General features: G+C 23.1%; 6 protein-coding genes across 10 annotated transcripts; 2 read left to right on the top strand and 4 right to left on the bottom strand.

Moving 5' to 3' along the window:
• Window positions 1–130: 130 nt before the first annotated feature.
• On the top strand, window positions 131–12,636 carry LOC122860801 (probable beta-hexosaminidase fdl). 3 transcript variants are annotated; one of them, XM_044164794.1, is made up of 7 exons: window positions 131–1,334; window positions 5,917–5,967; window positions 6,143–6,332; window positions 8,611–8,754; window positions 10,011–10,273; window positions 10,342–11,680; window positions 11,755–12,409. In XM_044164794.1, exons 3-7 carry the CDS (start codon window positions 6,283–6,285, stop codon window positions 11,900–11,902), a joined length of 1,944 nt encoding a protein of 647 aa, XP_044020729.1. In that variant the 5' UTR covers window positions 131–1,334; window positions 5,917–5,967; window positions 6,143–6,282; the 3' UTR covers window positions 11,903–12,409. The 3 variants fall into 3 exon arrangements, with proteins under 3 accessions (XP_044020729.1, XP_044020728.1, XP_044020727.1); XM_044164793.1 differs by lacking the exon at window positions 6,143–6,332 and adding an exon at window positions 9,626–9,727 and having other exon boundaries at window positions 1,316–1,334; XM_044164792.1 differs by lacking the exon at window positions 131–1,334 and adding an exon at window positions 9,626–9,727 and having other exon boundaries at window positions 5,926–5,967; window positions 11,755–12,636.
• LOC122860805 lies at window positions 3,320–7,155 on the bottom strand. The gene is made up of 4 exons (XM_044164799.1): window positions 6,417–7,155; window positions 5,499–5,792; window positions 5,136–5,292; window positions 3,320–5,017 (listed from the first exon to the last, which is right to left on the bottom strand). The coding sequence occupies exons 2-4, from the start codon at window positions 5,651–5,653 to the stop codon at window positions 4,697–4,699; spliced, it is 633 nt and encodes a 210-aa protein (XP_044020734.1). The 5' UTR covers window positions 5,654–5,792; window positions 6,417–7,155; the 3' UTR covers window positions 3,320–4,696.
• A 1,892-nt stretch (window positions 12,637–14,528) lies between the features above and the next one.
• On the top strand, window positions 14,529–19,473 carry LOC122860799 (secretin receptor-like). 3 transcript variants are annotated; one of them, XM_044164788.1, is made up of 7 exons: window positions 14,529–14,775; window positions 15,240–15,550; window positions 18,215–18,475; window positions 18,547–18,834; window positions 18,915–19,006; window positions 19,076–19,214; window positions 19,278–19,473. In XM_044164788.1, the coding sequence occupies exons 1-7, from the start codon at window positions 14,706–14,708 to the stop codon at window positions 19,440–19,442; spliced, it is 1,326 nt and encodes a 441-aa protein (XP_044020723.1). In that variant the 5' UTR covers window positions 14,529–14,705; the 3' UTR covers window positions 19,443–19,473. The 3 variants fall into 3 exon arrangements, with proteins under 3 accessions (XP_044020723.1, XP_044020724.1, XP_044020722.1); XM_044164789.1 differs by lacking the exon at window positions 18,215–18,475 and adding an exon at window positions 15,678–15,938; XM_044164787.1 differs by lacking the exons at window positions 18,215–18,475; window positions 18,547–18,834; window positions 18,915–19,006; window positions 19,076–19,214; window positions 19,278–19,473 and adding exons at window positions 15,678–15,938; window positions 16,008–16,295; window positions 16,373–16,464; window positions 16,554–16,692; window positions 16,764–17,005.
• A 103-nt stretch (window positions 19,474–19,576) lies between these two features.
• On the bottom strand, window positions 19,577–22,687 carry LOC122860797 (chitooligosaccharidolytic beta-N-acetylglucosaminidase-like). The gene is made up of 6 exons (XM_044164783.1): window positions 22,240–22,687; window positions 21,683–22,094; window positions 20,654–21,609; window positions 20,445–20,575; window positions 20,083–20,356; window positions 19,577–20,009 (listed from the first exon to the last, which is right to left on the bottom strand). Exons 1-5 carry the CDS (start codon window positions 22,377–22,379, stop codon window positions 20,118–20,120), a joined length of 1,878 nt encoding a protein of 625 aa, XP_044020718.1. The 5' UTR covers window positions 22,380–22,687; the 3' UTR covers window positions 19,577–20,009; window positions 20,083–20,117.
• Window positions 22,688–22,998: 311 nt separating this feature from the next.
• LOC122860798 (chitooligosaccharidolytic beta-N-acetylglucosaminidase-like) lies at window positions 22,999–26,134 on the bottom strand. Its single transcript, XM_044164786.1, has 5 exons — window positions 25,642–26,134; window positions 24,647–25,058; window positions 23,612–24,567; window positions 23,417–23,547; window positions 22,999–23,330 (listed from the first exon to the last, which is right to left on the bottom strand). The coding sequence occupies exons 1-5, from the start codon at window positions 25,797–25,799 to the stop codon at window positions 23,098–23,100; spliced, it is 1,890 nt and encodes a 629-aa protein (XP_044020721.1). The 5' UTR covers window positions 25,800–26,134; the 3' UTR covers window positions 22,999–23,097.
• Window positions 26,135–26,539: 405 nt separating this feature from the next.
• Window positions 26,540–27,850, bottom strand: LOC122860796 (mediator of RNA polymerase II transcription subunit 10). The gene is made up of 3 exons (XM_044164782.1): window positions 27,679–27,850; window positions 27,399–27,482; window positions 26,540–27,165 (listed from the first exon to the last, which is right to left on the bottom strand). Exons 1-3 carry the CDS (start codon window positions 27,798–27,800, stop codon window positions 26,973–26,975), a joined length of 399 nt encoding a protein of 132 aa, XP_044020717.1. The 5' UTR covers window positions 27,801–27,850; the 3' UTR covers window positions 26,540–26,972.
• Window positions 27,851–27,898: the final 48 nt, after the last annotated feature.

Below are 27,898 nucleotides of genomic sequence, written 5' to 3'. Positions count from 1 at the left end.
TTGAAATGTTTTAAAAAATTTTTTTAAAATAAATAATAATTAAAATAATTAATTTTTATTATTTAAATTAATTATTATTAAATTTTATTATTATGATTTTTTTAAATATCTTTTTTTGAATTATCTACAGTTGATAAGTTAGCGATTTATTTCAAAAATTTTAGAATCACCTGAAATTGTCGAGAGTCGAATTCCCAATGAATTAATTCGATAAAAAAAAAACTGAATTTAATTTTTAATATGTAATGACAGCAAGTGCATTAGACCAATAACAAAAATAATCTTGAAATAATAAAAACATATAAAAAAAAAATGAAAACATTTTATCAATTAATTACACTAAAATCCAAAAAATGTTTTCTCTCAATTCTCCGAATTTTTAGATTATAAAAAACACACACAAATACACTAACACACATGCAAAAAGTATACAAAATAGGTAAAAAAATTAATAACTGCAAATTTGCAACTGTTTGCAACAAAGTAAAAGTGTCTGATAATTTTAAAATGCAATCGAAAAAAAAAACAAAAAATGAGCTAATAAACAAAAAAAAATTACTTTAGAGCTTAATAAAATATTATTAAATGAAATATATGAGTATTTTAATAAAGGTGTATTAATGTTATATATATATACACTGAAAAAGAAGAAAAAAAAAATTTAATTTGCTTAGATTGCAAAATGGGGAGTCTGCGAAAATCGTGTTTTAGAGAGTAACAACGACAGACAGTTCATCGCCAGCATCGTCAGCCGGGCGGTCGAATAAGCAGCAACTAGCGGTTCTTGAAAGATAAATAATAAAAAAAAAAAAAAAAAAATATGTAGTGTATAAAAAAAATAAAACGGAGTAGGTAGATTGATTCACAGAAGCCTCATAAAAAAATATATATAATAAAATAAAAACCGCAGGAATTAGGTGAAAATAATTATCTTTTTTTTTTAATGTAATTTATGTGAATTTTTACTGCGCAATATTATAAATAGATAATAATTATTTTTGTTATATTTTAATTGACTTTTATCAGTGATAGTGCAAGACAATGCTTGTTTACGATATTAGCATAAAACACTCATCGAACATTCATCGCAAAATATTCAAATGATTATTTCAACAATAGAAATTTTTTTTTTTTTTTTTCGAAAAACGCAGTGTGACTTAATAAATATTTAAATTTATTATGTGATAATTAAATTAATAATTTTAAAGTGATAATTAGTTGATTATTAATTTTTAAATATAAATCGAAATATATTTTTTTTTAAATTTTTTTCTATGAATGAGTAAATAAATTTCGAATATCAACTGAGAGAAAAAAAAAAAAAAAAGAGAAAGGTAAGTTAAAAATAAATAAATTTAGTATTTTAAATTGAAAAATAAAATAATTAATATTTTTTAAAAATATTATTCATTATGCTATTGTTAATTTAGTTAATAAAATATTAATAATTATTTTTTTAATATTTGTTTAATTAATAACAAATGAAAATTAATTTTTTATTTTAAAGAAATTTTCGTTTTGTTTTAAATAAAGAGTATTAATTATTTTTTTTTTTTGAAATTTTTTATAAGGCTTTTGTTGGTTTTTATTATTTGTTTATTTTGCTGATAATTGTTGATAACAAATTGGCAAATAAAATGGTAAATAGCATAACCTGCAAAAAAAAAAAATTCATGCGCCTGTGCAATCGATATCCAGGAATTTACCTGGAGCTGTTCAATTACATATTTTTTTTTTTTTTTTTGCTAATTAAAATACAGGTAGAATAGATAAATTATTGTTGCAAAAAAATTTAATTTTTGCGAAATAAATTAAACGAGTTATAAATTGTTTAAATAAATTCTTTAAAATCATGATAAATGTTGAATTTTTTTATCGAATAATCTGATGAATAAAAAAAATGTTTTGACATGAAAAACAAATATAAAGCGATTACCTGGGATTTTTTTTTTTAATTCTATAAAGAAGCCGGAATGGAAAAACAATATATTACTTTGTATATATTTTATTTAAAAAATTGATGACATTATGAAACATGAATACGTACAAATTTCGTTGACGTATTTATACAAATGAGATTTTTTTTTTTTTTAAATTTATTTTACGAGCTCATTTTACCTCATAAATTCATCAAATATTTTTCAGTTATTTATTCGATTTTAAACTTGAGTCGAATACATTTTAAATTAATATTATTATTATTATTAATTTACTAAATTAATTAAACTTTCAAATTAATTATACTTTTTTTTCGGAGTAAAATAGTTTTTGGAGTAAAATAATTATTACTACTGTTTCATTGTTTTTATTTTTTTATCAATGTGTTTTTACTAAATGTAATAACATCATAAAATATTTAATATCTTTATCGACTCTTTACGTTAATGCAAATATTTGTTGATACTATTTTATATTTTTTTAAATAGGTATATAGTAAAATAAATATAAATAAAAGTTAAACAAATAAAAAATAGAAAGATAAGAGAGTAAATAAGTGATTTATTTTTTACAAAGTAAGGTGAAAAAATATTTACGTATATTTAATTGTTCATGAGATAAAAATTATCTGTTTTTTTTATGTCCTTGCACCTACATTCGTGAATTGATAAAGAAATAAAATTGTAATCAATTATTCAAATTGTTATCATTATTAAATTAATTTACAAAAAAATTAGTTTTTTGAATTTATTAATATTTTTTAAATAATACTGTTGTTTTTTTTTTTTTTTTAATTTGATAAATAATTATTATTAACATTGTAATAATATATGAAAAAAAAAAAAAAATTTCTAAATAATATTTATTTTACTATGTGAAACTAGTTGATTTTTTTTAAAAATAATTTTTAGTATTTAAATTTGGGTTTATTAATTTTAATAGATCGTTTAAATTTAATTTTTAAAAAACAAACGGAGTAGTAGTTGTAATAAATGGAGTGAATTTATTAGACAAGAAAAAAAAATTAATGAATGATTAGACTCGAGACAGTAGTCGTGTAATTTTGTTACTTAGAAATGGCTATTTATAAAATTGACCGAATGACCCAGGAAAAAAACAAGCATTTGCCAAAAATTTAAAGTCTTGATTAATATAAATAAAAAAATTAAATTGAATAGTTTATAATTTATTTGTGTAATTTTTATCATAATTCAGATTTAATTCTTTTCTGGGCCACGTTGGTTTAAAACCCCCGAATAATAAAAATTTAAAAAATAATTTTTTAAAATGTTAACAACTACTCTAATCACCATTGGAAAAAAATTATTACAAACAAGGTAAATATTAACACAAAAAAAAAACAAATTAAAAAACATTATCAATAAATTAATAGTTATTATTTAATTAAAAATTTCTTACAATTTTTCAAATCCAACATCACGTTTGCTTTGATTCTAGATCATCCTGATTTTTTTTTTTGATTAAAAAAATTTAATTTCCACACAATTTAATTTCACCACTATTATTTATCCTATTAAATATCAAGCAAATAATTTTTTTCTTCAATTTAAATTTACACTATTATATTTCACCAATTATTTAAAATATTTAAAATATTTTTTCACAAAAAAAAACCCACACCGACACAAATCACTAACTCAATACAGTCACAGGTGTTTTAATAATTTTATAAAAACACAATATTCTTTTAATTATTAAAATATGTCTCTATTTTTTTTTGAATATTATTTTTAAAAAACTTAATTAATATACTTTTAGAAAGTGAATATTTATTCTATTAAATATCAAATAAACAATTGTTTTTTTAAATTAAATTAAAGCCTAAAAATAAATTAAAAAATAACACAAAATAATAAATAAATAAACAAACAATCTATAATTTATTCATTCAATTAAATATCTGTTTTTATTCATCACTCATATTTTTCACAAAAAATAATAATAATATAAACACACACATATGTTTTTTAAATTTAAAAATCAAAAATACATTATCATTGTTTGTACACTTGAAATATTATTTATTTTGTGATAAGATTAATTGAAATAAAATCAACAAAGAAAAAAATTAATTTCGAATAATCCACACACTTGTCTTTCAATGAAACCAAAAATAAATTTACTGATAACAAAATTCAATTTTAAAATCACTCAAATACAATATATCAATTTCAATGAAAATTTACCTGACATTTTTAAAAATTATAAACACAAAACAAAATTACAATTGATTAATTCTTATTATTTTTTTTTTTTATAACAATTAACCTGTCGACAGGTTGACATACTTGATAAACGACATTATTTAAATAACCTAATAATACAAATAAATTTTTTTTTTCTTTCAATTTTTCTATACAACATAATTATTCAATCTAAGATTAAAAATATTAAATTATTTAAATAATTATTTTCTTTTTTACTATGTACAAAATCTTACAATCTAAAATACGTAAAAAATAAAATTCAACTATTTTTTTATTTTTATTATATTTACTATGATATATTTTTGGTTGTGGTATGTTTTTTTTTTTGTAGAGTTTAAAAACTCTTCAGGCAACTTTGGTTTTATTATTAAAAAAAAAAGAAAATTATAATTTTTAATTCGAGGCACTTGATCAATTAAATATTACGAATATTTTCTATCAACATTTCGACAAAAATAAATAAATAATAATCGAAATCAATTCTTCGAAAATTAAATAATTACGTAATAAAAATTGATCAAATAATATTTTTAAACGTAACCATTTGCCTCAAGTTTAAGTGCTGTTTCATAAGAAGGAAGTTCTTCATCGTCTTCTTTTTTTAAATTATTTAATTGTTGACAACAATTTTCATTGTCATCAACTGTTGATAGTGTACATACTGTACTATCATTACCTGATGATGATTCTTTTCTATCAATTAATTTTTTCATATTTTTATTACTATTAAATATTAAACTTTCATATGATGGTGGTGGTCCAGTGTTGACAATACATGGTAATGACATTGTTGTTGGTAAATCATCTGGACCATTTTGTTCCCAACATTGTGGTGCACCCAAAAATCTTCCCTATTTTTTTTTAACAAATTATAAAAATTGTTAATTAAATTTCAAATTGATAAATGGATCTTAAATTAATTAACCATATTATTTAATAAATAATTTCATTATTTATTTTATTATTTACCATTGCATGTGAATCCATTGTAAATATTTCTAAATTTTGAATTTCTGGTTCTGGTCTCCAGTAATTTGTATACTCATGTGGTCGTTGTTTATTAACATTACGATGACAACAATAACAAATAAATACAATCATAAATATAAGTCCACTCATCATTGCACTAAAAAAATTAAATACAATTTTTTATTAATAATTATTAAATATTTATAAGCTTAAATTAATTTTACATTTGAAATTTTTCTTATACACTTGAATTAATTTATTTTTCTAAATTTGTATTCTGATATTTTTTTTTTTTTTTTTTTTTATAATCAAAGGTCGATTAAAGGTTTTTATATTGAATATAGAATTTTTTTTTTTTCTTACCCTCCAAGAAGCACGTTGACATTTTCATGCATTTCGTTATCGTATCTGTTGGTTTTTCCATGATTATTACTTGTCGAATTGTAACCAGGTGTATTATTCAGTTGGGATGAATGTACTGCTGCCAAAACGGCGATTCTCCTCATAGACATTATCATAGATTTTTTAAAAATAATTATATTGTTTAATTACTTTCTTCTTGTAATAGATAGATGATTGTTGAGTGAAGAATAAATCACAAAAATTATGATGGGTTACTGGGATTTGCTCAGCTTATATCTTCGTCGAATTGAAAAACTAAAATCGAAAAAGAAAAATAAATATTGTTATTGCATATTTGATGTAAAATATAATATTGTAAATAATTTAAATAAAAATTTTAATTTAATTTGAGAGTAATTTTAAAAAATTCTAATTACAGGTGTGAAAATTTCTTCTAGACTGGATGATTCGAAGCCGTCAAAATTTACAGGTAATATATTAGAAAATTTCTATCAAAAAAATAATTAAAAATTTTAAGGATTTATTTGTTTTTTTTTTTAAGGGAAAATAAAATTGAATATTTTAATTATTTTCAGTTTTATTATTAATTAAATTAATTTTTTTTTTTTTTCTTTTTTTTTGTATATGAAAATATAATTTTACAGGCTTTATTGAATATCCTTGAATAATAAATAAACTGAGACCTAGTTCTCATCAACTTTGTCGCACTTGTTGTTATACCCTCGGCCACGTCGGTTTACAAAAAACCCCCGAATAATAAAAATTTAAAAAATAATTTTTTAAAATGTTAACAACTACTCTAATCACCATTGGAAAAAAATTATTACGAACAAGGTAAATATCAACACAAAAAAAAAAAACAAATTAAAAAACATTATCAATAAATTAATAGTTATTATTTAATTAAAAATTTCTTACAATTTTTCAAATCCAACATCACGTTTGCTTTGATTCTAGATCATCCTGATTTTTTTTTTGATTAAAAAAATTTAATTTCCACACAATTTAATTTCACCACTATTATTTATCCTATTAAATATCAAGCAAATAATTTTTTTCTTCAATTTAAATTTACACTATTATATTTCACCAATTATTTAAAATATTTAAAATATTTTTTCACCAAAAAAAAACCCACACCGACACAAATCACTAACTCAATACAATCACAGGTGTTTTAATAATTTTATAAAAAAACAATATTCTTTTAATTATTAAAATATGTCTCTATTTTTATTTGAATATTATTTTTAAAAAATTTAATTACTATACTTTTGGAAGGTGGATAAAAAAAAAAAAAAAGCTCCTTTAATTCAAGGAAGGTCAAGACCGTCCGTAACAGTCAGTGTTTCGTTCTCAACTGTGGTCATTGCGCCGTTGCTTGGCTACAAACTAACTCTATGGGTATATTCAGAATACAACAACCCAACAACTCCCTCCGCAATTTGCGTCATGGTTTTAAATACCCTCTTCATACCTCTTAATCAACATATAAAAAAATCCCTCAATCGGTCATCTCACCCCATGACGTAATTATCAATTAAATTCAGATCACTGAATTTTTTCAATTAAAATGCAAAAAAAAATAAAAAAAAAATTTGTAAAAGTCTATGAGACACGAGCATGAATGAATTAACCCTTGTCCTTTTAAACCCAATCAAAGACAAATTTATTAAATAAAAATTAATACAAAATTTACAAGAAAAAAAAATAAACAAAACTAAATAATTTAAAATTAACTCATAATTAATTATCATTAGTTAAAATTTATTAATATATAAAACTATTTTGTTTACATTTTAATTTAATTATTATAGAATAAAATTTTATTTATTTATATTATTATTAATAGCAAAAAATTAATTTAAATAATTAATAAAAAAAATTATAAAATTAGAGAAAAAGGAAAAATGAAAATTCAAATTTGGCCTAATATTAATTACAATAATAAATCAACACTTAAATTATTAAATTTAAATAAATAAATATTAACTTTTTCATTAAAAATATATTTTTTTTTTGTATAAAAAAGTAGAGTGATGGATCGATAGATTTAAAAGATCGATGACACGACAAGTAGCTTTGCACAAACATAGCCTAAGGTCATCTATGATTAGACACGCTAATACACCTTTAGATTGTCTACCACCATATGGATTACTTGGCATTTTATGTTTATTATATTTTAACATTATCATGAGTACTGACAAACTTCTCTCTCTATGTTTTATTCAACCACCCTTGCTATACACTATATATAACTCAACTTCTATTTTTGCATAAAACCCTTAGAATGATAGGTATATAAAAAGAAAAAATATGACAATGGTCACTCGTAATGCATATTTAATTTGGTTTATTTCAGTATTACATATTTAAATTATTAAATAGCCATTGTTTCTATTTTAAAACTTACTTTTTTTTATTTTTTTCTCAATTATAATTAATTATTTTAATAATTTTTTATAATAGAAATTTTTCTATTTTTTTTATTTGTTAATATGCTGGGAATAAATTCACCTGTTTCATTTATTGTCTGTCCATTGAAAGAAAAATAAATTGAAGTTTTTCGTATAAAAATTTATAAACTAGTGTGAAATATAATTTATTTTTGACATATCATCAATCAAAACTGATGTAAATTCAATTTTTAAAAATAAAAAAAATCAAGATATTTGAAAAAAATATATATAAAATCAATACTATATTATTTTTAATAATCAATTGAATGTATTAATAATTTTTCGATAGACGTCATTGGATAAATTAGCTAATAAATAATTGATTAAGATAAAAATAATAATAATGCGTATTCGTGTTTAATAAAATTGAGGACAATAAATTTATAAAAAGAAAATAAAAAAAAACACACAAAATTAGAATAACAAAGAATGAATTGTTAAAAAAAGGAAATAAGGGTGTAAAAATAAAAAAATTAATTTAATTATTAATGATATTAGTATAAAAATAACTTGGTTTGTTTAAAAATAATAAAAAAAATTTTTTATTTTTTCTTTTTTAATTTATGGCGTAGTAAAAAAAAAAAAAAAATTAAATTATTGAGAGTGTTTATTTAGTTTATTTATTTAATTAATTTAATTATTTATTCAAGGTGGAAAAAAATGATTGGGGGACTTCCCAGTGGCTGGATGAGGAAAGCCCTCCTCTTCCTTGTCCTCATCACTGGTATCCTCTTAATTGCCATGTATGCTCATACACCACCACTTGTTTCTCTACAACCATTTACACCAAGACGGTAAATATATTTTTTTATATAATTTATTAAATGAAAAGTTAAAAATATCAATAATTTTACAGGTGAAAAATTAATAAGTAATTTACAAAACAAAATTTTTAAACATTTAAAAAAAGTGTTATTTTAAATATTAAAATTTATTTCGATTTTTATTTAACATTCAGCTAACATTAATATAAGTTAAAAAAAAAAAAAACTATTAATAATGTCAAATGTGTGTTTATGATAGAAATATTGTTTAAAAATTTTTTCCATATATTTTTCTATAAGTATATAATTTTAATAAATTTTTACATATTTTTTTACAGAGCTTTTTTTTAATTTGATATATTTTTTTTTATTTTTTCTATAATTTATATTGATTTTAACATTTCAAACATTCGAGTACTAACAAATGATGATAATAGTAATAATGAAAATTACATGTTTGGGTTGTATGTTAAAAATCGATTGATATTATTATTTTATAATTTTTTTTACGACTTAAAAACTCATAACACATTTTAAACTAGCTTTAATACTATTTATTAAATTTTTTTTTATTAAAAAATTAGAAAATTAAAGGTTTTTTTTTCAGTCAATAGATAGTAATAATTTCATTTACATTTTTTTTTTTAAATCTACGGTGATAACTTTAGAATAAAATTGAATTAAATAAATTAAATAAAAATTTAACAAATTAATTAATGCATTCAACAATTATATTTTTTGTTAATCAATAACTTTATCTAAATTTTTTTTTCTTAAAATATACAGTTTAATAATAATCTAAGGGTTGAAAACAAAAAAAATTATATAAATAAATATTTTTTCTGTTTTTTTTTTTAAATGGATTGCATGATTGTTATGATAAATATTAATTTGTAAATAGCTTGAAGCAGTTGCAAGGACCAATCCATAATGAACTGAGATTTGATAACGAGACGAATTCGGAGATCGAGGCTAAATTGAATGATTTAAAAAACAACAAGAGGTAAAGTCGCATAGACTTGTTTGGATTTAATCGAAAAGTATTAATAATATTAAAAATAAAAAAAAAAATTGGGTGCAGCCAGGGTGTGATCGTAGTGCAATCCAATGTGGAATTATATATTGACCAAGTCCACCTAGGAATTTAACTATAATTTACCCCTTTATCTCCTTCTTTTTTTTTTTTTCTAAATATATATCTAGATATCAATGATTGATGATTGTTTGTTAAATATATATTTTTAAATTGATAAATTGATTAATTTATAATTTTTATATATTTATAGGTCATTACAAACACCATGGTCATGGGTATGTGTATCTGGTAGATGTGAAAAACGAGCTGTTAAATCATCAAAAATATCATTTGCAACATGTAATGCTATTTGTGGTGGTAATACAAGATTATTATGGCCAAGACCAACTGGTGATATTATACTTGAAGAAGATTCAGCAACAATTCACATACAACAAATTGAATTTGTCACAATAAATACACCAAATTCAGATGTTAAAACACTTCTTGAACAGGCAAAATCTGTTTTTATTGGTAAATAATTTTAAATTTATAAATAATAATAATATAAAATATAATTAATGATTAATTTATAATTACAGATAATATAAAATCATTGATAAAAATACCAAATGGTAAATCACAATCAACAATTGATAGTTTTACAATATATTTAACAGCAACAACAAAAAAAGATTCAAAATTAACACTTGATACTGATGAATCATATAAATTAAATGTTGGTAAAAATGGTAAAAAAATTGAAGCTCATATTATTGCTGAAAGTTATCAAGGTGTACGTCATGGTCTTGAAACATTAAGTCAAACATTTTGGTGGGATTATACAATTAGTCGTCAGGGTGGATTGCAGGTGTTAACAAATATTAAAATAACAGATAAACCAATGTATCATTATCGTGGTTTATTAATTGATACTGGTAGACAATATTTTAATATTGAACAATTAAAAAATGTAATTGATGGTATGGCTGCATCAAAGTTAAATACATTTCATTGGCATATAAGTGATTCACAATCATTTCCATATGATTCAAAAATATTTCCACAAATGGCTAGATGGGGTGCATTTAGTAAAGATGAAATATATACACCAGATGATATTAAAGATATTGTTTATTATGCTAAAATACGTGGTATTAGAATATTAATTGAAATTGATTCACCAGCACATGCCGGTGAAGGTTGGCAATGGGGTAATGATTATGGTTTTGGTGAATTATCATTATGTGTTAATCAAGAACCATGGTCATCATATTGTGGTGAGCCAAATTGTGGACAATTAAATCCAATAAATGAATATTCATATCGTGTACTTGAATCATTGTATAAAGAATTATTAGATATTACTGAAGTTAGAGATATAATACACATTGGTGGTGATGAAGTTAATTTAGATTGCTGGTCACAATATAGCTCAATAACAACAGCAATGCAAACAATGAATATAACTGATTTACATTCATTATGGGGTGATTTTGAAATGAAAATACATCAACGTATTATACGAGCAAATCGTGATATTAATCCTAAAAAAGTTATAATATGGAGTTCACCATTAACTAAAAGACCATGGTTAACAACATATTTTGATAAAAAAATACATGTTATACAATCATGGGGTGGTTCAAATTGGCCAGAAACTGGTGATTTACTTGATGATGGTTATCAAGTTATATTATCACATGTTGATGCATGGTATTTGGATTGTGGTTTTGGTAAATGGCGTGAAATTGGTGAAGCTGCATGTGGTGAATATAGAACTTGGCAAACTGTTTATAATCATAGACCATGGAAAGATTATCCAAATGCTGGTCATTTAATTCTTGGTGGTGAAGTTGCATTGTGGAGTGAACAAATTGGTAAAAATTCACTTGGACCAAGATTATGGCCAAGAGCATCAGCATTTGCTGAAAGATTATGGTAATTATTTTCTCTTTTTTTATATATATATATTATTATTTTGTTGATATTTATTTGTTTATTTTTTTTTCAAGGAGTGACTTACCAACAAATAGTTTTGTTACTGAAGAAAATATTTATACAAGGCTATCATCACATATGGATTTACTTAAATCACGTGGTATTAAAACAGAGGCCATGTGGCCACAATGGTGTTCACAAAATCCTGGTAAATGTCTTTGACCAAATACCAAATAGAACGGAATACTTTGTAATTACATTGGATATTTATTCTGCTAAAATGAATAAAGGTATTTAAATAAAGGTGAAAAATAAAAGAGAATAAATAGAAAATAAAAAAGAAAACGTAAAAAAAAGGGAAATAAAATTATGCGATAATAAAAAACATAAAATTATGTTAACGTATTTTTAAAAAGGTATTATTTTAATAATAATTGATTTTTTTTTTTTTTTTAATAAATCAAATTTATATTGATTTATTTTAATTTTTTTTTTTTTAAATTAACAAATGTTTAGACATTTGATTATTTTTATTTTTAATTGTATATTTTTGATGAATTTGTAGATACTGATTTTTTTTTTTTTAAATTATTCAATTTTGATAAATTTTTTTTTTGATTTTTTAATGAAAATTTGTGAATAAAACGCTTGATATTTATTGTTATTTGTGAGAAAAATAAATGTTAGGATAATAGATAAATTGATTAGGAAAATGAAAAGAAAAAAAAATAAATTATTAAATGGTTTGTTGGGAATTACTAGTATTATTAATGGATGTTATGAAAAAAATTAAATAATAATTGAAAAATAGGTCGTATGATAGACTTAAATTAAAAAATTAAAATAAATTTGTTGATGTTATAATGAAATTGACAATTTTAAGAAAGTGGAGAAATTTTTTTTTTGTTTTTAATTTAATAAGTGTTTATACCAAAAAAAAAAAAAAAACAAAGAAATAATTATAAAATTATTTTAAAAAATTGAAAAATAAAAAAAGGAGGATTATAATGAAGAAAAAAAAAATAAACGAAATAAATTATTCGCATTTCATTAATTAGAAGTGCCTTTTCAATACTTGATTTTTTTTTAATCAAAAAATTTAATTTTTTCAATTAAAAATGATTAATTATTGATAAATATTCAATTAATAAATTTTTTAATTAAACAATTTTTATGTTTCATGTAATTGCATATTAAAAATCCATTAAATAATGAAAATATAAATTTTATACAATTTTTAAATGTAAAAACAAAACGTATAATTAATTTACATGACTGCAATTTTTTTTCTTTAATTTCAATTAATTATAAATTAAATTTAAAAGAAAAAAAAACATCGAAAATAATTATGAAAATTAATTTTAGCTTAAAAAAAATTAAACAGCATTAAAAAAATAAGTTAGACAATTATTAAATAAATATTGACTTATAGTTTAAATATCTTTTAAAAAAACAAATAAAAAATTGAAAAGCAATTAATTCCCAATAACCATGATAATTTGTAAAATATAAAAGAAAATTTTTTACCACAAAAAATCAGTCTTAAAAAGATTTTAAAACAATGACTTAATAAAATTCATAAAATAATTTTAATGTATATATAAATAATATAAAAATAATGTACATAATCGAATCAACAATGTAATTAATTTATGTACTTACAACTACATGTAATCTCATGATATTATTTACCATCACATTAATTAATTAATTTTACCTATAAAGCTTTTTTCCAGTTTGTTAAATCACTGTTCTTTTTTTTTCTAAATAATTATTTATATTGTCATTGTCAAATAGAAAATACTGTGAATGTCAAAAAGGAAATATAAATTGATATTTTTAATTAAAATTAACAGCTAATAATACACAAGAAAATTCGATAACTGATATTTCGAAATATTCATTTTAATTACTATTAATTATTGCTAAAATAAATAGAATAAAAAATGTATTATTTTTTTTTAGATTATCATTTGTGTTTTATATTTTTAAAACAATAAATTTTTAATTTTTTTTCGTTTATGTAAATTACGTCAGTGCTGTTATAAAAAAATGTGAATTAACAAAAAAAAATAATACGTAAATAATTGAATTTATATAAAAAAAAATTTAATATTTTTATTGTGTTGATTTTTTTTTAGAACTCCTTTTGTCTGATTATATTTTTTTTTATTGTTTGTCAATAATTTAGGTAATAGATGGGTAAAAGATTGAAATTTAATACAAAAAAAATGTATTGATTTTTATTTTCTAATAGCTAGTTGAGTTAATATTTGAATTTATTTGTCAAACACTCGATGAAATTGATAGTATGATCGATGACTCTTTGTCAATTCAATCTTCAAACGAAAAAAAAAAAAAACAACTCAAATCAGTAATCGAAATTTAAAACAATAAATTAAACCATTGTTTTCATTAATTAAACCAACATAATTTTATTTTCAAAGTATTTAAATTGTTTCATTTGTAATTTAAAGGTGAATATAATTTTTTTTTACTCTTGGTTTTTTAAAAATAATATGATCAGCAACATTTGCGCATGTAAAATTTCTATCTTATTCACCGGTTTCACTCAAAAACGTGTCAGACAGTTTACGAACTTTGAAGAAACAGCATCAAAAAATTTTTTCCATACTCTTATAAAAATTCAAACAAAATAAAAAAAAGCTATAATAATCATAAATGAATATCTCATTGTAAATAAATAAAAAAAAACATTTCTTTTTATTGTGTGTTGGAGGAAAATTATTGGAAAATAAAAAGTAAAAAAAAATTATTTACATTGAATATATGAATATAATATATATAAATTCTTTTGTAAAAAAATAAAGCACGAATTTTCAAGTATTCAGTGAATTATAATCAATTATTCATACTTATTTTTTTTTGTTTATTTTTATTATCTAAAAACGTGTATTGTGAAGATCAAAAGTCATCTTAAAACGTGGGAAAAACACCAACGATAATATCACAAGTTATTATATATTTTTTCTTCGCAAATTTGTTAGTTTGCTGGTAAATTAAAATGAACGAAGAAGATATTGATGTCTTTATAAAAAATCAAAAAGACTTGTGCAATTTTGTTTTAACTCAACGTAAGTTTAGCCAAAAAAAATAAGAAATAATAATTCTATTTTTAATTTTTTTTTAAATGAATTATAAAAATAATAAAAATTATTATTTTAGAGTATTTATTTTATCTTGTATATATTTTTAAAATTTTTATAAAAATTATTCTGAGTGACAAACGAGTTACACGTGACATCAGTACAAAATATATTGAAAATTTTTTTTTAAATCAATCAAACTCGATTAGATGAATTTTTTTGTTATTGGTATTTTTTTTCTACAATTTAAATTTTCATTTTCATTCAATTTTAAAATTTTATTATTTATTTTATTTATCAATCCTTTTTTGTATTTATAAAATCATGAGAAGATTCAATCAATAATTGTGTTTTTTAAATTTAATTTTTCACTTATTTATATCGTTTAATTTAAAAAGACAAAATTAATCCAGATTTTCTAAAATAATATATACTATTTAAATTATTTTTAGATGTTTTAAATGTTTCTAATTATTGTTCATCGTCATTTGATGGACTTCTATGTTGGCCAATAACTAAAAAAGGAATGTTAGCAACACAACAATGTCCACCAAAATTTGTGATGGGTTATAAAAATTCTGGTAATCCATTGGCGACAAAACAATGCATGCCAACTGGTAAATGGTATGAAAATCATGAATCAGTTAAATGGAGTAATTATAGTCTTTGTAAACCACCGTCTGGATTTTATGTTACCGCTATTACAAATATTGAAATCCATCATTCTGAATATGAGAATATTTACAATTCATCAATTTTACATGTAAATATTATTTTCATATTATAATTTATTATATAAATTACATTATAATTTAATTATAAATTTACTTAAATTTTCAATTTGATCAGCATTGTAGAAATATTTATTTGTTTTTCTTTCACTCTTCTAGAAATGGGTACCAATTATAAAAAATGTTGCAAATGTTGGTTACACATCGTCACTTTGTACATTAATAATAGCAATGATTATATTTTCATTACTACGAAAACTTCGTAATCCACGTAATCGCTTACACATGCATATGTTTGGATCATTTATAATGCGTGCATCAATGTCAATATTAAAAAATTGGCTATTCATTGATGGTGTTGGTATGTCCTGGGACATGGTTATTGTCGATGATCAAACAACTTTTATCAAAGAAAAAATAGTAATTAATTAATTGGCATATCAAATTTCAAGCAAGTATAAATATTTACTAATTATTATTTGTTTTTAGAATTGGTTTTGCAAAGTAATAACGAGTCTTTGGCAATATTCAATTGTCGCAAACTATGCTTGGATATTGATGGAAGGATTGTATCTTCATAATCTTATTTTTTTATCATTTTGTGGTGAAAAAACTGATATCAATTATTATATTTTTTCGGGTTGGATATTCCCGGCAATTGTTGTTTCATGTTGGATCACTGTTAGAATTTTTTTTGAAGATACATTTTGCTGGACTACTCATGATAATCCTACACTTTTTTACATCATTCGTATACCAATTATGCTGTCAATTGTGGTGCGTATTATTTATATTTTTTTCAAATAAATAAAATGTATAATTTTAATAATTAATTGATATAATGTTATTTACAGTTTAATTTTTTTCTTTTTATCAATATTGTGAGGGTCCTTTTTATTAAAATGAAAACATCCGTTCATCTCCAGCGAAAAAAAATGCAATACAAGTTTGTTTAAATTTTATACTAATTTAATTTTTTTATTAATCTATTTTAATTATTTTTTTATAGATTAGTTAATTTATTTTCTTGTACAGAAAATGGGCTAAATCAACTCTCGTTTTGGTTCCTCTTTTTGGTGCTCATTATACAATTCTTCTGGGTCTTTCGTATCATGAAGATCGTCGGATTGAATTAATTTGGCTTTTTTGTGATCAACTATTTGCATCGTTTCAGGTAAATAAAATTTATTAATTTAATTATTATTATATGTGAAACAATTAACAATTCATTATTGATTATTTAAGGGATGTTTTGTGGCTTTCTTGTACTGTTTATTGAACAGTGAAGTTCGTGATGAAATTAAAAGAGCCTGGAGAGCAAAAAAATCACGTCATGATTCAATGAATTTAACGAATCGTTATATCACCGGAAATCGACCAATTAGACCCATCAATGTATCAGTATTTTAAATATTTAACTGTAATTATTTTATTCATAAAATTAAATACTTAAAAATTAACAAACATATCAATTTTTTTAGCTTCAATATTTTCTCTAAATTGCACGATTTTTTTATTCTCTTTCATAACAGTTTAAATTTTTTTTAATTTTAAAATTTATAATTTACAAATAAATAATAATATTTATAATATAAATTTTTTTTAAATTCAATTTTTATAGCCTTGAGAAATGAAAAAAAATAAATTAATTAAATAATTCGATTTGAATACTAATAAAAATAGTTTTACGTTAGAAAATTTTTGGTATTTTTTTTTTGTACTGTAAATATATTTATTAGAAATAGTGAATAATAAATATCCTATCGTAAAAAAATAATAAAGAAAATTCATTCTTTTTATGCGTTAGAGAGAAATTATTGAAAAATAAAAAAAAAATAAAATTTTACTTACGTTTAATGTATGTATGGAATATATAAAAATTCTTTTGTAAAAAAAAAAACAAAAAAAAAAACGAGAACTTTCAAGCATCCGGTGAACCATAATCTATTATTCATGTTTATTTTTTTTGATTATTTTTATTATCTGAAAGGATGCATTATAAAGGTCAAGTCATCCTCAAATGCAAAAAAAAAATATCAGCAACGATAAAATCATGAGTTGTAATATTTTTTTTTCCTCATAATTTTAAGTTGTTAGTTGGTAAAATAAAATGACCGAAGAAGATGCTGCAGTCTTTATCAGAAATCAGGAAGAATTGTGTAATTCGACTCAACGTAAGAATAAAGAATCGAAATAATCAAATTTGTAATTTACAAAACTAAAGATTAATTAATAATTACGATACATTTTTTATTTGAAATTCTATTTCATTCATTTTATATATATATTAATATTTTTATATTAGTTTTAGATATTTTGAATGATTCTAATTATTGTCCATCGTCATTTGATGGTTTGCTCTGCTGGCCAATAACTAAAAATGGAATTTTAGCAACACAACAATGTCCACCAGGTTTTGTGATTGGTTATGAAAGTTTTGGTAATCCATTGGCAACAAAACAATGCATGTCAACTGGTGAATGGTATGAAAATCATGAAGGTGTTAGATGGAGTAATTACAGTCTTTGTTTGTCACCAATTGAATCTCATAAAATACCATCAAATTCATCAATTTTTCATGTAAATGTTATTTTTATATTATTAATTAAAATTGTAAAATAATAAAATACCATTTACCATTTATATTTAATATTTATAAATTACCACTTATAAATTTATTTCTATCACTATTTTAGAAATGGGTACCAATTATAAGAATTGTTGCAAATGTTGGTTACACATCATCACTTTGTACATTGATAATAGCAATGATTATATTTTCATTACTACAAAAACTTCGTAAACCACGTAATCGTTTACACATGCATATGTTTGGATCATTTATAATGCGTGCATCAATGTCAATATTAAAAAATTGGCTATTTATTGATGGTGTTGGTATGTCTTGGGATTTTGTTGTTGTCGATGATCAAAAATTCTTTAACAAAGGAAAAATGGTAATTAATTAATTGGTATATCAAATTTCAAGCAAGTAGAAATATTTATACTAATTATTATTTGTTTTTAGAATTGGTTTTGCAAGGTAATAACGAGTCTTTGGCAATATTCAATTGTCGCAAATTATGCTTGGATATTGATGGAAGGATTGTATCTTCATAATCTTATTTTTTTATCATTTTGTGGTGAAAAATCTGATATTAATTATTATATTTTTTCGGGTTGGATATTCCCAGCAATTGTTGTTTCATGTTGGATCACTGTTAGAATTTTTTTTGAAGATACATTTTGCTGGACAACTCATGATAATCCTACACTTTCTTACATCATTCAGATACCAATTATGCTGTCAACTGTGGTACGTATTATTATTTCTATTTTTTTTAAATAAATAAAATATATAATTTTGGTAATTGATCAATTTAATATTATTTACAGATTAATTTTTTTCTTTTCATTAATCTCGTGAGGGTCCTTTTGATTAAAATGAAAATATCCAATCATCTCCAACGAAAAAAAATGCAATACAAGTTTGTTAAAATTTTTTATTAATCTACAATTTTTTTTTTATAGATTAATTAATTTATTTTATTCAACAGACAATGGGCTAGATCAACTCTAATTCTAATTCCACTTTTTGGTGCTCATTATACAATTGTTATGGGTCTGTCGTATTCAGAAGATCCTCGTATTGAATTAATTTGGATTTTTTGGGATCAACTATTTTCATCATTTCAAGTAAATAAATTTTATTTATTAAAATATTATTATATGTTAACAATTTATAATTTATTACTCAAGGGATGTTTTGTGGCTTGCTTGTATTGTCTACTAAACAGTGAAGTTCGTGATGAAATTAAAAGAGCCTGGCAAGTCAAAAAATTACGTCATGATTCAATGAAATTATCAAGTCGTAATCGTACAAGGAGTAAACATAGTAGTTCCAGCAGTTCATCATTACCATAAACATCTCAACTTTAATCATCATAATTGTACAATTAAACAGTTACCAATATAAATATTAATTTTTTTTTTAATAGCCAATAATTGTGAATAATATTTAAAAAGTATAATAAATATACTCAAAATATTAAATTTAATACTAAAATTAAATAAAAAATATTTGATTTATTTATTTATAATGCAGTTTATCTATAAACATCATTTTTATATTTTCTTTTTCATGTATACAAAAAATTATTACAAGTAAACTAGATTAACTATTTAATAAATTTATAAACTATTTTTTAATACGTATATTTTAAACAATGCTATATTAAATTATTATTAATGGTAATTTTATATAAAGTATTTGGAAAAAATAAAGAAAAAAGAACGTTAATGAATATATTCCAAGTTGGAAGAGATTTCTTCTGGAAATTAGTTGGCTCACCTTTGGTCCTTTATCGAATAAATGAGTAATTTTAATGACAAGATTTATGATTAATCAATGAGTGAAGACTATGTATTGAGGTTGATGATGTTGAATTACGTAGAATTAAAGTAAAAAACAATGAGTTTTTGTAAAAATTCCTGGAAAAAAAAGTCAGTATTACTAATGATGCCATGTATTTCGATTTGGTAATTGTATGATGTAGTTAATTACTTTAATCACAGTGATTGAAATGTAATGACATTTAATTATTCTTGAGCATAACAGTGGCCTTGATTTTGTAAGCACCACTCTGGTTCCAAGCTGTCTGCAAGAATGCCTCGACTGACTAGTCGTTCACGATGTCTAAGCATTCTTTGTTCAGCTTGAGACCAGCTTGTTTCTGGTTCACCCCAGAGTCTCTCAGCCATTGCTGCTGCTCTTGGCCAGAGTCTTGAATCAACTGAAGTACTGTCTACTTGCTCTGACCACAATGCAGCTTCACCACCTGGAAAATCGTTTACAATAACACAAAAAAAATTAACAACAAGTTTAAGTGGAAATAATTAATTAAAAAAACGTAAAATATGTCATACCAAGAATCAGGTGTTTTTTGGACTCATAACCCTGCCTCTTGAGCAATTCCAATGGAGAATTTTTGTAAATTTTTTGCCAACCTTTGTAAGGTGAACACCAGTTTGTCCCTTCACCAACCCAAGCACTCAACCTGTTAAATTTAAAAGTTATATTTAGTACAACAAAATACAGCAGAAATTATGAATTAACAATTGACAATTTAACTCACCCACAATCAAGATACAATGCATCATAATTCGAAATAATCATTTTATAATTTCCCTCAGCAAGTCTTCCAATTGTCATGTCATCTCCACTTGTCCACACTTGAATAATATATCTTTTAGGATCTAATTTCATTAAATTTTTATCAGTAGTTAATCCACTTGTCCAAAGTACCACATGCAAATCTTTTCCACCATTGGCTTTTTTTAGTTTTTCATATGCTCTTTCTTGAAATAATGCCCAAAGATCAATGAAGCTATCCATTTTTAAATTCCAGCCTTGAATTTTTTTCATCCAATCTGTTATAACAAGTGATGAATTCCAACAGGTCATATTAACTTCATCACCACCCATGTGAAATATATCTGGCTTGAAATCTTCAATCATATCACCATAAATTCCTTCTAAAATTTCATAAACTTTTTCTGATGCTGGATTTAATTGTCCACATGGTGGTTCAACACAATATTTATTCCAAGGTTCAGCTTTAAAGCAAACAGTTGCATCATCACCAACCCACTGCCAGCCTTCACCAACATGAGCTGGTGCATCAAGCTCTGGAAGAATTCTTACACCATGAACAAGACCATATTCAACAATTTCTTTGACATCATCAGGTGTATAAATTTTTTGTGGAGAGTAAGCACCATACTTTGACATTTTTGGCAGTGTTTTACTGACATAAGGAAAACTGTGTGAGTCTGTAATATGCCAGTGGAAGGTATTCAACTTGGACATACCCATTCCTTCAATAGTACGTAGTATTGTTGCTTTGTCGATATAATTTCTCGACGTATCCAAGAGAATCCCTCGATATGGATATACTGGAGAATCTATAATTGTAACATCTCTAACAATTTGAATTTTATTGTAAAATTCATCAAACACTATCAGCTGTGATAGAGTAGAAAAACCATTTCTAATACCAAAATAACTTTCTGCTTCTATAGCCACACTTATCTAAAAATACAAACAAATATTTTAAATTTATTGAATAAATTAAACCAATAATTATAAATAAATATAAAATTACCATTTTTTTATTTTCTCGAGTTATTTTTAGAGAATAGCTTTCTTTAGTTTCAAGAGTTATTTTAACATTATCCGGATCAATCAAACCAACAATACTAATTGTAAGACCAAGGCCACCAATTTTAATTGGATTATTACCAATTTTTTTAATATGTTGTTTTAAAATATCAATATTTTTTTCAATTAATTTACCAGCAGATGAACCACCATCAATACCATGTAAAATTATTTTATCTGGATCAATATGAGCAACATATTCACCAAGTGATACAAGACCAGTTGGTTTTGGCCACAATGTACCACCATCACCACAAAATAATTGGCAAACATCCAATGATACTGGGTTTTTTGTTGATAAAGTTTTTTCTGTTTTACTGCAGAAACCATTGATGCACTCATAATGCCAAGGTGAACTGTTTAAAATAATATTAAAAAATGTATATAAATATTATAATTAATTTATTTTAAATATTAAAACAACTCAAACAATTATTTCATTACTATTATTATTAATGATAATAAATAATTGGTTGTTTAATTAATTATAAATATACTTACTTGTATTCTAATAACTCTGAAGACTCTGAATGATCTGCATCAACTTGTACACTTAGTAATCGAAATATAATTATTATACCAGCAATACCAATACAAGCAAAAATTATATTACCAGTAGATCTGGCTCTAATTCTATTCATTTTGTTGATATATTAATATGCAAGATATTTTTATTTATTCAATTTTTGTTTTTTATAAATATTTTAATTTCAGTTAACTCGTTGGTTTAAATAAAAATAACCAACATTTCGTTTGATTTTGTTTATTTGTTTTCTTTTATATATATTTACCAACATTACATTTTATTTTTATTTTGTTGATATTATTGTCGTTGCTGTTATCATTGACTCGGTGATGTTAACAGTTTAAATTAAATTTTATATTTCATTTTGACAACAAAAACAACTTCAGTAAAGCAGTATGTCTCTTAAACATAACCTTTAATTACGTAATAATTAATAAATCACTGATAATAATAATAAACTTATACAAGTGCTTCGCTATAGCGAGAAAATCTCAACTAAAAGAAGAAAAAAAAATAGACTTTTCTTGATTAGAAGAATCTACTTTTTTTTCTGATCAAGGATCTCATGATTTACTGCTTTAAAGTTCAAATTAAAATATATAAAATTTTTAAGATACTCCTGGGTAAAAATATTTCCTCAAATTTCTCTGTTAATATTTTAGATTTCTCTGAAAATAAGCCATGTGGAGTCAAAATCAAGCGAAAAATATTTTTACAATATAGATAAATATAAATGAGATTAAAAAATTTGTTTTTATTTTTCTTGATGATTACAAAGATATCGTATTTGACAAGAAAAACTAGAATAAAAATGATAATAATGGCTTAGTAAATTAGGCATAACAGTGGCCTTGATTTTGTAAGCACCACTCTGGTTCCAAGCTGTCTGCAAGAATACCTCGACTGACTAGACGTTCACGATGTCTAAGCATTCTTTGTTCAGCATGAATCCAACTGGATTCTGGTTCACCCCAGAGTCTTTCAGCCATTGCTGCTGCTCTTGGCCAGAGTCTTGAATCAACTGAAGTACTGTCTACCTGCTCTGACCACAATGCAGCCTCACCACCTTAAAAAATACATTTCATATAAAAATTAATAAACAAAATTTAGTATTAAAGCATAAATAAAAAATCAACGTTAAATATGTCATACCAAGGATCAGGTGCTTTTTGGATTCATGACCTTGTTTCTTGAGCAATTGCAGTGGTGAATTTTTGTATATTTTTTGCCAACCTTTGTATGGTGAACACCAATTTGTTCCTTCACCCACCCAAGCACTCAATCTATATAAATTTAAAAACCACATTAAATACAATAAAATACAGCAGAAATGATTAATCAACTCACCCACAATCAAGATACCATGCATCATAATTTGAGAAAATCATTTTATAATTTCCCTTAGCAAGTCTTCCAATTGTTTTATCAATACCAGTAGTCCAAATTTGTATAATATATTTTTCTGGATCTAAATGTTTTAAATTATTTTCACTTGTTAGTCCACTTGTCCACAGTACAACTGGAAGATCTTTTTCACCATTTGATTTTTTTAATATTTGATATGCTCTTTCTTGAAACATTGTCCAAAGATCAATAAAATTTTCCTCTTTTAAACCCCAGCCCTGTACACCAGTCATCCAATCAGTTACAACACTTGATGAATTCCAACAGTTTATATTGACTTCATCACCACCCATGTGAAATATATCTGGCTTAAAATCTTCAACCATATCACCATAAATTCCTTCTAAAATTTCATAAACTTTTTCTGATGCTGGATTTAATTGTCCACATGGTGGTTCAACACAATATTTATTCCAAGGTTCAGCTTTAAAGCAAACAGTTGCATTGTCACCAACCCACTGCCAGCCTTCACCAACATGAGCTGGTGCATCAAACTCTGGAAGGACTCTTACACCATGAACAAGACCAAATTCAACAATTTCCTTGATATCATCAGGTGAATAAATTTTTTTCTGAGTGTAAGCTCCATACTTTGACATTTTTGGCAGTGTTTTACTGACATAAGGAAAACTGTGTGAGTCTGTAATATGCCAGTGGAAGGTATTCAACTTGGACATACCCATTCCTTCAATAGTACGTAGTATCGTTGCTTTGTCTACGAAATTTCTTGACGTATCAAGAAGAATTCCTCGATATGGATATACTGGAGAATCTTCAATATGGGCATCTCTAACTATTTGAATTTTATTATACAGTTCATCAAATACAATAAGCTGTGACAATGTTTCAAGACCATTACGAACACCAAAGTAACTTTCAGATGTTATTGTTGCATTTATCTATTTTAAAAAAAATTAAAACAACATTATTAATACTATAAACAATAATTCAATTAATAAATTTGGATGAATCATTTACCACATCAACATCAGGTTGAAAAATTTGTAGTATATAATCTTCTTTTGTTTGAAGAGTCATTCTAACATCATTTGGATTTGTCAATCCCAAAATATTAATTGCAAGACCAAAGCCACCAGCTCGAGCTGCATCACCACCAATTTTTTTAATATTTGATTTTAAAAGATTAATATTTTTTGTCAATAAATTTCCAACAGATGATTTTGTCTCAATTCCATGTAAATTAATTTTTTCTGGATCCAAATGAGCCACATAATCACCAAGAGATACATGACCAGTTGGTGCTGGCCACAGTGCACCACCAACACCACAAAATAATTGACAAACATCCAATGACAATGGTTCTTTAATATCTGGTGTTATTTCAGCTTTTTTACAAAGACCACCAACGCAAGTGTAATGCCATGGTAAACTGTAATAAAAAAATAAAACAAAATTTATTTAAAATATCTAATTTTTAAATTCATTCAAGGCACACACTTTCCAAGTGAAAGTTTTATGCAAAAAAAAATAATAACACAATAACTAGAAATTAATTTATATTAAGAATCAAATTTAAGACAATAAAAAATTATTTTTTTCTTGGTAAATTAATTATTATTTGTCGAAAAAAAATTTAAGTATCAACGTGTACCACTTGACTGAAAAAATGAAGCATATTTTTCTAATAAAAATATTTCAAATAATAATTATGATTGTAATTAGAATTTTTTTAAATGATTTTTATATATTAAAAAGAGAATTCTTGATCTAAAAATAGCTTTTAAAATAAGTCAGCTATAACTGGTTTTTCAACTCAAGTGGAAAACAAAAACAATTCAATATTAATTGTGAAATTAATCTTATTCATATCCTCAATCGGACTGTTTAATTATTTTTTATAATTATCGTATGATGCACGATCAAAAGTTTCCATTATAAATAAATTATCAAGTCTATAAATATTATTTCTACAATAAATGACAAATTTATCAGAAAAAAAAGAAAATACTCACAAATATTCATCATGTTGTTCGGCAATAGATTGTTGTGATAGTAAAAAAAATATAAAAATATAAAACATTATGATTAAAATAATGATCAACACAGCAGTGGATCTGATTCCAATTTGACGCGATGACAATGATTTTATATCATCTTGTTGACTCCTCATGAAGGATAGGAGAAGGGAATTTAATATTCCAACAAAAGTGGAGGTGGAAAATATCCAAACACGTATAGAAAAATAAAAAAAAATTAAAAAACCACTGATTCAATCAGCAGATTGATTGTAAAAATATAAAAACAAAATTTCGATTAGAATATTACTTGAAACTTTACTTGTATTTAATTATTATTATTATTTATTGTTAATTAGTGTTTATTATTTTTTTTTAAACAAATAGAAACGTGATTGACTTTTGTTTCGATTAAAATGATATTTTTTTTCGACAAATTTCAAGTGGTTTATTTATTATCAATATTATTGCTTATTTTTTTTTCAAATGACCTGTTGTTTTCTTCAACTAATTGTAACACTTGATAGTAATCTAAATACCCAAAGAGATAATAAAATAAATAAAATTCTTTGTCATATCAGATAAATTTAGACGATAAGGTTTTTAATAAAATTGCAAATTCAATTATTTTTTTTATCAATAAAAAATATCTAGTTTTTTAAAAATAATAATTGATTATTATTTAAAATTATGAAATTAATTTAATTATAATTTTATAATAATAAATTTAATACAGCAAAATAAGAAAGATTAAAAATGTAATTTAAAAAAATTTGTAATAAAAATAGAAATAATTTTTTCGAAATCTCTTTAAAGAAAAGTTATTAAAAAAATAATAATATAATTAATTTTTGTTGTTTTTGTTAATTTAATTTAATTTATTCAGTGTGTAAATAATTATCACCATCATTTATATATTTAAAAATTTTATATCAAGTATATAACTTATCAGACTTTTTTTTTTTTTAAATAATTATTCAAAGTTGACATAATTTAGGGAGGTTAAACATGGGTTCTTATGGGAGGAGGTGTTAGAAAATATCTACCAACTTAACTAAACAATACTTGTAAATTGTAATAATGTCATCTTTTCCAAAAACTAATAGGTAATAAAAGAAACAATAAGGAATTTTTTGATATCAGGATGGGCTTATAAGACTAACTCTCACGTAATTAATAAAAATATAAGCTAAAAACACTAGAAAACTAAAATTTAAATAGATTTTTTTTTAATGAAAAAAATGTTGAATGTTACATTTGATTTAAATAATTTAATAATATGAAAATGATTAATTAATTTAATATTTTTTTTATAAAGACTCAACTATTTATTCACTGCGATCTCTTATTGCACGATATTTAGCAAGTTCATTTGGAAATACACGATTTAATTCAACAAGCATGTTGGCCTTGAATTTTCTGTATGCATCAATTTTACCCTTGACTTCTTCATTTTTAGTCAATGCTTTTTCAATACAATCTTTTGTATAAAGTTGAGGATTTCTGCCTTGATCAATGTAGCTAAAATTTAAATAAAAAAATACACATAAAAATTAATTAATTATATTAGCTATTTATTTAAAAAAAAAAATATAAACAAAATATTTTAAATTAGATTTTAAAAACTGGTAAATTTTAAATATAAATAAAAATATATTTAGTTTTTTAAAAATCAAGTTAAACCGGTTTAATATTTTTAAAAAGCTTTATCTTATTTATTAAGGTATTTATTTAAAACTTGATTTTAGACTTACTCAAAAACCTCCAGTGGCACATGAACATCCTGAACCTGAGATTTTAATTTATCAACTTCTTGGAGTCCAGAAACAAGTGATTGACTGTAAAATAAATGAACAAATTATCAACAATTAATTTAAATTTTCTATTTTTATAATTTTACTAATATTTTTTCATTGTGTTTATTATTAAATATTGAAATTCGCCATGTTGAATTCAACTGACAGCAAGTGTTGATGAAATTTTACTATTTCTAGACTTAATTTTTTATAATAAATTATAATTTTAATTACTTACATTTTACTGTTAAGTACAGATTGTGTTTGAGGTTGAAAATCACTAACCATAATACGTATTTGTCTAACATTTTCAACAAAATCTTCTAGCTGTTCTTCCAAGCTCTCTAATGAAGCTGCCATTTTTTATGTTTACCAATTACCCCAATTACCATGGAGCATGGAGGTCTACAATGTTTACAAAACACAAGCGCGCTCTACATTGTTTTTCTCTAACCAGA

The sequence above is a fragment of the Aphidius gifuensis genome, linkage group LG1 (assembly GCF_014905175.1).
Source record: "Aphidius gifuensis isolate YNYX2018 linkage group LG1, ASM1490517v1, whole genome shotgun sequence".
NCBI lineage: Eukaryota > Metazoa > Arthropoda > Insecta > Hymenoptera > Braconidae > Aphidius > Aphidius gifuensis.
The sequence above is the reverse complement of the archived record's forward strand: the minus strand, read 5'-3'. Positions and strand labels throughout refer to the sequence as shown.

Coding starts and splice junctions, on each gene's coding strand:
- LOC122860805 (XM_044164799.1), bottom strand. CDS start 5,653: ATGATAATGTCTATGAGGAGAATCGCCGTTTTGGCAGCAGTACATTCA. Junction 5,293..5,498: donor GTCAACGTGCTTCTTGGAGG/GTAAGAAAAAAA, acceptor TAATTTTTTTAG/TGCAATGATGAGTGGACTTA. Junction 5,018..5,135: donor CAATGGATTCACATGCAATG/GTAAATAATAAA, acceptor AAAAAAAAATAG/GGAAGATTTTTGGGTGCACC.
- LOC122860801 (XM_044164792.1), top strand. CDS start 6,283: ATGTTAACAACTACTCTAATCACCATTGGAAAAAAATTATTACGAACA. Junction 9,728..10,010: donor GATTTAAAAAACAACAAGAG/GTAAAGTCGCAT, acceptor ATATATTTATAG/GTCATTACAAACACCATGGT. Junction 11,681..11,754: donor GCATTTGCTGAAAGATTATG/GTAATTATTTTC, acceptor TTTTTTTTCAAG/GAGTGACTTACCAACAAATA.
- LOC122860799 (XM_044164788.1), top strand. CDS start 14,706: ATGAACGAAGAAGATATTGATGTCTTTATAAAAAATCAAAAAGACTTG. Junction 18,476..18,546: donor TCTTTAACAAAGGAAAAATG/GTAATTAATTAA, acceptor ATTTGTTTTTAG/AATTGGTTTTGCAAGGTAAT. Junction 19,007..19,075: donor CGAAAAAAAATGCAATACAA/GTTTGTTAAAAT, acceptor TTTATTCAACAG/ACAATGGGCTAGATCAACTC.
- LOC122860797 (XM_044164783.1), bottom strand. CDS start 22,379: ATGAATAGAATTAGAGCCAGATCTACTGGTAATATAATTTTTGCTTGT. Junction 22,095..22,239: donor TCAGAGTTATTAGAATACAA/GTAAGTATATTT, acceptor TATTTTAAACAG/TTCACCTTGGCATTATGAGT. Junction 21,610..21,682: donor CTCGAGAAAATAAAAAAATG/GTAATTTTATAT, acceptor TTGTATTTTTAG/ATAAGTGTGGCTATAGAAGC.
- LOC122860798 (XM_044164786.1), bottom strand. CDS start 25,799: ATGAGGAGTCAACAAGATGATATAAAATCATTGTCATCGCGTCAAATT. Junction 24,568..24,646: donor TTCAACCTGATGTTGATGTG/GTAAATGATTCA, acceptor TTTTTAAAATAG/ATAAATGCAACAATAACATC. Junction 23,331..23,416: donor CAAAAAGCACCTGATCCTTG/GTATGACATATT, acceptor GTATTTTTTAAG/GTGGTGAGGCTGCATTGTGG.
- LOC122860796 (XM_044164782.1), bottom strand. CDS start 27,800: ATGGCAGCTTCATTAGAGAGCTTGGAAGAACAGCTAGAAGATTTTGTT. Junction 27,483..27,678: donor TCTGTACTTAACAGTAAAAT/GTAAGTAATTAA, acceptor TTTATTTTACAG/TCAATCACTTGTTTCTGGAC. Junction 27,166..27,398: donor GTGCCACTGGAGGTTTTTGA/GTAAGTCTAAAA, acceptor TTTAAATTTTAG/CTACATTGATCAAGGCAGAA.